Below are 11,478 nucleotides of genomic sequence, written 5' to 3' on the forward strand. Positions count from 1 at the left end.
ACACTTTGTTTAATTTGCTTTCTTTAGTTATTGTCACTTCAAATGCATATTTTAAACACCTGTATTTCTGCAGAACCATTTGATTTGATTTACATTTAATGGTACATTAACTACCACTGTCATCCGATAGCCAAGTTTTACAGTGTTTTACACTGCTATACACTGACTTTCTATACATGACCAAGATATATAGGTAATTTGTACAAAGAAATATATATCTTTTTTGATTTGTGTTTCAGGTGCCGCTATTTATTCCAGCATTGTTTTCCTTCACCTGTCTCTTCATGGCTGCACTATCACTTGGCTCTGATCCTCTCAATACAGGGATTGGTTTTGTGATAACCCTGACTGGAGTTCCAGCTTACTACCTCTTTATCGTATGGGATAAGAAGCCAAAATGGTTCAGAAAGATTGTAGGTAAGCCCATGGTGTTATGGGACTCTTTTGGCAAGCTTTCTGCTGCCCAGAATCCTAATTTATTCCACAACGGTTGGTTTTGTTAGTGACAGCAGTGCAGCCTTCCTCTTCAGTCAAATGCTATAACCACAGTTTCACCAGTTAAAATAAATACCAACTAATTAAAGGGCCATGTTTACAGCAAGGCCATTCTTTAAAACAATTAGCCTGTCAGGCATTTTTCTGAAACAAAAGGCATTTCAAATAATTGAATTCCCTTTCCTCCTTCCCCATTTGACTCCATTTGACTCAGGTCATTGACCTTCCTCCCCTAGCCATTTGCCTACTTTAATAAATGAAGCATTTCCTTGACAGAACAACAGGTTTTTGAAAACTAAAATATCATTGTCATGAATATAGATCTGCTTCTGTGTTCTCTGTGCAAACAAAGGTTAGAGCATGCCAAAATCTCAAGTCCTTTATTAAAACAATCTTCAGGTATATGATTCTGAAGAACTATTGAAAACAAAGCTATAAGATTAGACATATTGGTCCTAATGTATCATTCTCACAATTGGATACATATTTCTATTGTAATAGCTTTCAGCATATTCTCCTGCAGTAGTTTAGCTTTGACATGTTTGTTTGAAACAAACCAAGGAAAATAATTTAAATACAATTTTTGATGTTTCAAAAGTATTTGGGAGTTTTTCACCTATTGAAGAACTGATACAGTAGCATAACTTAAGGAAGGAACTTGGGCAGCAGCCCCAGTTACTTTGTGTGCAAGTGTTGGGGGAAGGGAAGGAGGGAACACAAAAAAAGCTGCGACCACACTGATGGCTAATTGTGTCACTGCAGTTGGCACGGTAGTAACTAGCATGGCCCAGGGCCTGGAACTATGTGTTGCTGTGCCTCTGAGAAGATATCTGAAGCACTTCTGATTTACAAAAAAAAAAAAAAAAAGAGACCAGTTTGGTAAAAATCCGTCTCTCCTTCTGGTGCCAAAAATTGTGTTTTGTGAAGAGCAACCACAAAAGAAAGTAAGTTTTTGGAAGTGCAAGCTGAAATATAAGCAAGATTTCTGGAGAGATTTGAGAAATGGTTGATGACTGTTAATCAAAATTGTGGGGGGGAACTTGCTTTCCCCACCCAAATTATAAAAATACTATTTAAAAAAAAATCCATAAAAATTAGAGTTCAACAAAAATTTGGTTTTCCACTAAACTTTACCAGATGAAAAGCAAAGGATTTCCCCACCTCTGCAAAGGCTGTATGCATACAGCCTACTTGTGATAGGGCCAGGTTTCTTCCTGATAACTGAGGCTGAGTATGCCCCTAAATCTGGGGCATTCTCTATGAAGTCAACTGGGTTGTTTGCAGGTTAAGATGCTAGGCAATAGACTGATATCATAATGTAGTCCTTAAAATAAGAAGTTATTTATTGGATCCTATGCCATAATCCTTCCTTTCTTTCTTTACTGTCATTGCTTGTGTCACAGACCTGTTCTAAAAAAGCACTTGTTGAGATGGAGCCAGTTTTATATAACAGGGCACTGTGCCAAACAGCAATCAATCAGCACTGCTTTTAATAGCTGATGTCTGTATTAGCTTATCATGTCTTAGGCTTGATATTTAGGAACTAGAAAGCATTTCCTTATTTAACCAGTAGAATTGTGTGCACTGAGTTTTGGAACACAGTTACTTGAATCTTTGTGGCCACAGGATGCCAGTATTGAACTACATTATGCGGGCAAAAGAAAAAATATTCTTTTTAAGGTAGACTGGATATATCTGAAGCTTTTTCTGTCAGCTGTGTTAGTGTAGATGAATCTTCTAGTACTTCGGATAACACAGGATTCTCATGTCAGAAAGCAAGCCAGATGCTGGTCTGACACCTACAGACACAGTGCTGTTTCAGCTGGAAGAGTGACAGACACCACTCAGTGGGTGAAACAGCTTGTTCACATTGCCTTTATCATTCCCATAATAACAACTGTAGTTCAAGATCACCAGTGCTGACAGCTTAGGGGTGAAGGGGAGGTGGGAGCCCACTCATTAAATAGCTATTTTTTGTTTTAGAATAAATAGTAAGCAATATCCTTGGAGTAAAAAAAATGATATTGGGTGAATCTACACGAGATGCTACTGCACAATGGTTACTGTACATTTATTTAGTATTAGCAAGTACTAAATAAATGCTCAGTTACCTGACTTACTGCTCAGTAACACTAGCGAATATCTTTTAAGCACTGTCTGTGCTGTGATGTGCTACTGTGCAGTATTATTCAGTGGCTGCACAGTCAGTCTTTTGTGTAGACATACCCACTATGTAGGAGTTGATAGTGCTCCACTCTAAGAAAAAAGAACATTTTTTTACGTGCATGATATAAGTTAATTTAAGATGTTATTCTGAGATCAGAGGGTGGGGCAAGGGGCAGGGAAAGTGATTCAGACAATTTTCCTGACTTCAGTAACATGCAAGGATATCAGAAAAAAAATGATGAGAACAATAAAGTTATGGAGGTAGATAGAAAAGATGAGAAAATGCAACATCGGTTTACCGAAGACAGATCATGCCAGACTAATCCAATAACCCTTTTTTGAAAAGGTAACTGATTTGCTAGATGTGGGAAAAATAGGATCTAATGTATCTGGAGTCCTGTAAAACATATGATATGGTGACACATGGGACATGGTACAGATGGTGTTTAGTATGCCAGTTGTAAGGTAGAGACTGGCTAAAGAAGAGATGGTACTGGATTGTGCCGCAGGGGAAGTATTAGTTTGGAGGGAGGTTACTAGTGGACTCTCCGGGGGTATGTCTTAGAATAATTTATTGTTAATGTTTTCCTTAATGGCCTTGGCTCACAAAATGGGTGCTCATTAAATGTGTTGCTAACACGGTGTTGGGAGGCATTCTTAATATAGAGGAATATCATAATGAAGAGGCAGAACTATATGACTGTGAGGACTGGAGTAACAGAAATGGGATAAAATTCATTTGTACAATGTGCAAGGTTATGCACAAGGGGAATGACAAGGCGGAGTTCAGTTATAAGCTGATAGCTTTTTAGTTAGAAACAACAGAGGATGAGAAAGACCAAGATGTAGAAGTTGATGATGGTGGCAAAAAGCCGCCAACCTGATGCAGCCATAGAAAACAGTATATGTGTTTCAGGTGAGTTAGGTATTTATGCCGTGTTCAAGAAATATAACTTGAACTGGAAAAGGTGTAGAGTTATTAGGATGATGAGGGCAAAGAAGACCTTGAAAATAATCTAAATAAAGAAAAAGATTTTTTTAGCAACACAAACACTGAGAGAGAATATACTACGTTTGTATCCAACAGGGAGTAAACATGAGGGTGGGAGAAGAATCCTTGAACTAAAGGACAGTGCTAGCACAAGAACAAATAATGACCATGAACAAGAATATTATGGGAATTAGAAGATGTCTCTTTTCAGAGAAGTGATACTCTGGAACAGCCTCGATATTGGAGTAGTAGGGGCAAAAATATTAACTGGCATTAAGTGAAGCTTGATCAGCTTATAAAAGGATTAAATGAGTGGGTGTCTGCAGTAGCAGGAAGTCATTCCAGTCCAAAGTTCCTGTATTCTGTTTACCTAGAAAAATACATTTAGTTGATATCCCACTGAGACTGTCATGAGCAGTGTACACTATGAGTGTACAAGCATTCACTTAGTTTCTTCTGGGGAAACATGCCCTTTCTAGGAGAAAGATCTAGGTGTCCAACTGGAAACTGTCCTTTGCAAGAAAGAATACTTAATACATTACGTTTCAGTCTGGTCCAGGATAGGGCTGGAGCAGTGGGGCAAAGCCTCCTACCTGCTCTCCAGACCAGAGCTCCCAGTCTGAGGAGTGGGTGGGGGGCTTTGCCCCTGGACTGGTCTGGGAGGGGAGCAGCAGCTCTTTCCTCAAACTGGGCTCAGGGCTTTACTCTGCTGCTGCCTCTGCAACACTCTGAGACTTAGAGCTAAGGGGGCTGCTCCCCACCTGGCCTTCAGACTGGAGTGACCCTGGTCCAGGGAAGGCTTAGGTGTTTTCCTCTTCTGCTTCACTCCCCTTGTCTGGTGAGGATGCATAGAGCAGGAGACAGTGAGGAGCTGCAGGTGAATGCCTGTATGCTCCCTGTCCCAGAAAGATTTCTGTTGTTGGAATTTTCTCAGGAATCAGGAAGTAGATATGCTATTCATATAACAACTCTTACTTTAACAGCCATTTCTAGACATCAGAGGGTGCCATTTGCTCATTCAGGATGTAGCAGTAATATGTGTTCATTAAGATAATGAGGAGAGATGAAGTGAAGTTGGACTTCATAGGAGATTTATGCTGTCACATACATGTTCTGTCACATACATGTCCAGGAAATCACTGCTTCTGCTATAAGGTTTCTTTTCTTTTCCCAGCCTTTATTCTCTGGTTATAAATATCGGATCAGAGCTCCTGTATAGGCTGTTCATGTGCTCAGTGACAGCTTACTTGAACTGAGCCCTGTACTGGAAGTGAAAAACGGGTTTTAAAGTGGATGCAATGATCAATTTTATTGCTAGAGGGCTGTGGGGGGGGAGGGGTTGTATACACAAGACCCAATATTTCCAGCCACTGTTAAGAATTAAATACTCTGACTATTTAATGCTTACAGCTTACTTCTTTAATCCAGGCTGCAGATCAAAGCATTTTTTGTGGAAAATCTTCCTACCCTAACCATAGTATACATATCCACATGCATATACACACGCACATACACACAGAAAGAAAGTGCAGTATGGAAAGAAATCAAGGGTGATTGATTATTTGATTGTCCGCAGTCTTGTGCCATGGACATACAAAACAGTTATACTGGTATGAAGTGGCAGCGAAGGGGATTTTCTGCATATCAGACTTATCTGTGTAGATATTTTGGGCTTTTTTGTATTTATTCGGGAGCTGAACTGCAGTAATTTGCAATTAATTATTTTAATAATTTGCTCCTATTTGTGGGATAGTAATGTAATTAAGAAAGCCACAAAAATGGAAGTATCTTGTGCATTGATGGCTCTCATCTTTAACAGCACAAGTTATAAAACAGAATGTGATATTCCTTCTTGGTGTCACCTCAGTAGTGAGGAAGTATTACAAGTCCTTTCCTTTTCCTTTTTTTTGCCTTTTTCTTCTTTCTTTTTCCTTGATAAGTGCATTTTAGCACAAAATATAGGTAACACTCACTATTTTTGAACTCCTTTGGCCCTATATTTCAACATTAAAACTGGTTGTTTGAACTGAGCAGCTGGGCAGAGAATCACTTTCCCGAAGTATTGTTTAAGTTAAAAATATGGGTGCCCCTCTTCAATATTCAGAGCACTACTATGCTTAAAATTGGAAACAGAGTCATTTTGGATCAGAGTTCAGCAAAATGAGGTTAGAAAAGATAACAAGGGTGGAATGCTTTTAATTAGACGTTATATGATGCTATGACAGGTACATCTAAATGCTTCCATCAACACACAAAACTGTGTGGTTCCACTGAGCTGATCTTTCTGATTACTTCCCTGCATCTCTAATTTTTTTTCCTTTTGTCTTTGCAGACAGGATAACTTTGACATTGCAGATCATCCTGGAAGTTGTCCCACCAGAAGATGACCAGAAATCATGATCTTTTATCTCTTGAAGAAACATGTGTTTGTCTATTGCCCCATTTCAACTTCAGGTGGGAGTGTGAGGCATGTCTCCACCCTTCCTAAAGTTCAGTGAATGACAGAATCAAACTACAGTTAAAGTAGCCTGAAAATGAAAGTTTCCAGGCCTGGACCTTTCAAATATTCCTAAGCCTTTGTGAAGTTAGTTTGTATGTAAAAAGTAGCTTGTTTTTTGCTACAATAAGAACAGAAAGCACAAGTTTCTTTTGGCTATTGTACACATTTATTCCCTCTTAGAGATGGGAAATGAGAAGAAAGGATGAAAAAAATCTCATTAATGTTTCTCCTTTTAAATATGTTAGTTAAGTAAACGCTTAGTACTTTAAATTGGGGTTTTTACTGCATTGTGAACAGACATTTTGGAAAAGTGTATTTATGTCAGATATATTAGGATGAATACATTGTACACCCTGTTCATGATGAACCTAACATTTATTAATGAAAATGGTCAAATAGAACTATGTAGCAAAAGGCTTTGGTCAACATTATTCTTTCTCTCACTCCATTTTGTACCCATACCTGCCCTCTCTTCATCTCATGAGTAGTAGCAGCGCAACTAGAGCCATGGTGGTTTCACCTACTTTTGTGTGGTGGCTTGGTAGGACTCATTTGGATTAAGGAGAAGATAGTTCCATTTCTACAGCTTGTAAAAATACAGAAAATTAGAATAGCTTCTGAGGCTTAATGTTGATTTTCTGTAAGAGAGGCACCGAAGTTTGCCTGGGATAGTAATTCCTTGCAGTTATAATTTCCCAGCAGTCCTGAAGTCACGACTGGTTCTATCAGAATTGCTTTTTATTTGTACAGGAAATATCTCAAGCTTAGGTAAATGCTTTCAAACTGTTAGATGTGCAATTATCATTATCACTCAGGCAAAACTCCCATTAATGTTTTCTATGACAGTTGGTTAGTAGAAGCAACTGATAGGTACAGTATGGACTGTAGTTTTAGACCAAATGTAATATTTGTAGGTGAAAGGCAGACTACAGAAGGTGCAAGTTTCTGGTGTGGATACAAAGATAAAATATGGGTAGTTTATTAAAATATATTTCAATCTTTTTTGGAATATCCAAGGCCTAAAATCAGGTGTTTCTACAAAACTTTTTTCCTAATTTCCATCTCCAATGAAACTGAAATTTGAAGGGATAAACAAAAATGTGGGGAAGAGAATGAACAACACAGCCTGTTTTGAATTTGAAAAAGTTTTACCTTCAGCTTATGGTTTGGATTAAGCTATGGCTGAGTTATGACATAGTTTTATCCTCTCCTATTAGTAATACTTTGGTAGTTGACACTGAAATATTTCAAGGGCCAAAAGGGTGGTTCTGTATTTTAAGATTGTTCCAATCTTAGGGTAAGGGTAAGTTTTTACTCTTATTATGTTAAATATGTTTTGCTTAAATATTTAATACACTACTTGGAAAATTATTGCCTATTCAGAAGATCACACTACTTTAAAACCTTTGTTACAAATGAATAAAAATTGAAGGATGTCCTACCAGCGTGCAAACCACTATAAGGAATACTGTCAACCCGACACAAATTCAATTTAAAAAACAGCATAGGTCAGATCCTATTCTATTTATTAGGCACCTGTGTTGGCTTAGGCATCTAAATGTCATTTTGTTCTACCCTGCTTGAATCTAAAAATCAGTTAGTGCCAATCATAGATGGATCCTCCTGATTGCTGCTTTTTGTGATTTAGTCTTAAAGCTAAGATGACGGGATGCTACAAAAGTAGGCATGTTACGGTATTTTTTTCAGGAACTTGACTACCATGAAATATGTGTACACTCATTAACTTAAGGTCACTTAGGTAGAATAAGATTTGGCCCAATGATTTTAAAATTCCTTCACAACCTGCATGTGTCTTTGAGTTCTCCTGCCTGTTTGTGGGTTTACATATGTTTGCTGTTTGTAATTATCTTCCTCTCATGTTTCTATGCAAAAGACCCACCGAAATACGAAGTAATGTAACACTGTTAAAAAGTTAAAATTTATAAGGGTTACAAAGTTTCTTTTAGTAATCACTTTTCACTGGCATTAATTTCACAGAAGCAGTTACTTTGTCCTAAGAGAAATCCTATGATTCATTAATTGTGCAATTGTATATTTTAGGAGCAGGAAAATAATTTGTAAAATAACTTAATGTGATTTTAAAAATGTACTGGGGGGCTTATGATTTTAATTAATGATTCAATTTAATGAATTTATACAATGTTGATGGAAGAAATATTTAAATGGGATATTCACTGACTTGTAATACATCCAAACTAAGGACATTTATTAGGCTCTGAAGTCTGATGCAAAAGAGCGCAGGCATTGGGTCCTGTAAAATGCAATGCTGCTGTTGATCTTTTCTGAAGCGCCATCTTCAGATTCTTAAGTCACAGTCCCCTAAAACATTATATTTAGGGCAAGACAATGGGACTACTGTTGTGTGTAAGGATTTCCAGGTTCAGGATGTCAAACTTTTAAATTCTTTTTTGACCCTCATATCCCCTTTTTGGCTATCTCTAATTGGGAAGTATTGCTTAATCCTCTCTGAATGTGTTGGTCTTTTCAGGGCTGGTCCTTGTACAGGGAGACCTCCTGCTGAAGTAATGGGAATAACATTTCTACCTAACTAGAGATGTCAGATGAAACACTGTTTCTTTTAGATAAACAGCACAGAACTCAGAGGCCAAGAACAGGGTTCCAGGGAGCATTATCCACCTTGTCCTCTTTCTGTTCTAGACCACTTCGTATTGGCTCTGTGCAACATTGTGCGCTCTCAGTAGCAAGTCTAAATCATGGCAATCTGTGCAGAAATGCTTTCTAGGATTTCCATAATGCTATAGGAGCCTGGCCTGCTGCTGGTATGCCTTTCTCATCATAAGCAACTACCCCCTTTTCTCTGATCTTGGCTGAAGAGGTAGAATGGGTATACAAGATCCTGAAGCTGCTGTCTTGCACTAGCGCCTTTTCCTTTGCCTGGATCCAGGGCTTTTATATCCCCATATTCTGTTGCAGTTTGAAGAAGCTAGAATGGGTGTGAGAGAGAGAATCTCTCCCTTCAAGAACAGACTCCTCAGGGCCTGACTGTCCAAGTACAGCTCTATCAAATTAGAGCTTCAGTTCTTCATTCAAAGATTTGCATTTGCTTTACACAGGCATAAATGAGGTAAAGGAGGTGATTGATAGCTGCAACACCCCAAACTGTTATGGTTCCTGTAATGGTTTGTTACACACTAACCAGTGGGCACAGAGTTTGGTGTCAAATACAGATATTTGTATATGACTACTGCCTGCACTGCCTAGGGATAATACGCTGTCTAGCTTTCCAGTCAGGGTCAGAGCCCAATTGTACAATGCTTTGCACAAACACATAACTTAATGACAATCCCTATGCCAGACAGGTTAGAGTTTAAGCATACCAGTGTATATCACTGGTGTTTAGGTACTAAGATGCTAAGGTCCATATACAGTAAATTCCTAAACCAGTGGTCCTTTTTAGACTCGAGGCACCCCTCATTGGACTTGAGGCACCCCTCTATGCCTTTTGTGAATTAATCAGCATCCATTTCAAAAATAGATTTACACCCTTGAGAAGTTCTCACAGCATCCTGGTTGCAACTTACTGTCCTATGCAGACATAGTAGACATGACTGTCAACTTTGAAAATTAATAAAGACTCCTAGTACAGGATAGAGAGTATAGAGCTTGGGACCAACCCTTTTGGCAGGTGTGCTCCAAATTAGCCCTGCACCCTCCCTGAGTGCTACTCTGGTCATCTTCCTCTACCTAATCTGTTCTACTTTTGCTTTCTGTGCTGCACTCTGTGTGTGATATCCTGCTCTGCTTTCTGCTTCCTGTCCTATCTGCTGTTGTGCTGCCTGGCCCCCTGATCTGCCACATGCGACAGACAGGCTGCCCATGCCACTTGTGACACCCCTGGTATAGAGGATGAAAAAAACTTGGGGCTTCCTGGCAATCTTGCTATTTTTATCAAAAATTTGAAGTCTGTAGTTTAAATTCAGTTATGTTTTTCCCATATTCAAAACCAGTTCCAGCATACATGTATTCAACCTCCAAAGTCACACTTAGATCTTTATTAGAAAGCAGTGAATGTTTATAAATGTTGTCTGTTAAGAACTGTTTTTGCTACATTTTGAGCATTTCTAAAATAAACTTAAAACCTATTTTCTATATTTTTCAAACACTTACTTTCTATTATGCAACCCAAATCCTGACTGGAGTATATTTTACATATAGGTACAGTTTTAAAAGCATATCATGTGTACTGTAAATGTATATGTATATGTGCGCGTATATATTTTCATGGTTCATACATTCAAATACTATTTTAATGAATAGACTTTTATATTGCAATAAGGCTACCAGAAAAAGGAAACTAATTCTATGCTATATTTCTGTGTATATTTTTTTATGATTTTTTAATGTTCTTGTGTACAAATATCTCTTTGTTTTTACTTTAATTTGTAGGTATCACATACTGGTTTTTGCTACCAGTACATAATAACAAAAAATGCATAATCTGATCTGATGTTGTAGGGATCTATGCTTCAGAAATAACTTTCAAACCATGCATTAAATGACTACTGTCCCTATAAAAAGGGATTTGTAAGTATTTCCATTTAAACACCATTGTAACCTTGAACTTGATGTGGCATTTTAAATCTGTAATTAGCCCACAGGAATTTGTATATATCAATTTACTGAATGTTTTGACTTAAAACTGCCTATAATTAAAAATAAATATCAAAATATATAAAAAATGGAAACAAATTAGATGACCCTTTCCTTTATAATGTTCTCTTTTTTTGAAGAACCTTAGACAAGCTTAAGATTTTTGAACATTTCAGGATGTTATTAGCATGTTTCATTTTAAAAAATTGAATTTTGGAATTAAAAAAGAAAATATGAAAAAATGATCTTTGCCCTCTCCTTTGAATAAGTTCTAATGCATCTTTTATTTCAACAACAAGCAAAAAACAAAAAAACAAAAAACAAACAAACAACAAACCAAACTATTTTGACTGGTTGCATATCCAAACAAAAATCTGCCTCCATTTTAATCATGAAGTTGTATTATTATCTTCAAGGAGGGCATATTTACACTTGTACTTTGCTGAGCAGTACACTAATTTACTCTGCAGTACAGCACCACCATCTACACATGCACAGCAATTAGGCTGGTGTAGACTAATTTACTGCACCATCAGATAGTCCCATCAGACATGAGTACAATTTGATGGTGCAGTAAATTACTGCACTTAAAAGCACATGTAGATGGTGACAGGGCTGGCTGAGGCATGAGAGTGCTTCAGAGTGGGGCTAGCTGGCAGAGTGGGGCTCCCTCTGCTGCATGTGGAGCCCTGTT

General features: G+C 37.8%; 1 protein-coding gene across 1 annotated transcript in view; it reads left to right on the forward strand.

The window, feature by feature from the left end:
- The window catches only part of SLC7A11 (solute carrier family 7 member 11), an 88,564-nt gene extending 77,698 nt beyond the window's left edge, over positions 1-10,866 (forward strand). The window contains exons 11-12 of the mRNA XM_090036542.1: positions 240-417; positions 5,985-10,866. Coding sequence (XP_089892668.1) covers positions 240-417; positions 5,985-6,052 — 246 coding nt within the window. The 3' untranslated portion in view covers positions 6,053-10,866. The remainder of the gene's footprint in view (positions 1-239; positions 418-5,984) is intronic.
- Positions 10,867-11,478: the final 612 nt, after the last annotated feature.

Source organism: Crocodylus siamensis, chromosome 2 (assembly GCF_052110815.1).
Source record: "Crocodylus siamensis isolate JL-2025a chromosome 2, ASM5211081v1, whole genome shotgun sequence".
In the NCBI taxonomy this organism is placed as follows: domain Eukaryota; kingdom Metazoa; phylum Chordata; order Crocodylia; family Crocodylidae; genus Crocodylus; species Crocodylus siamensis.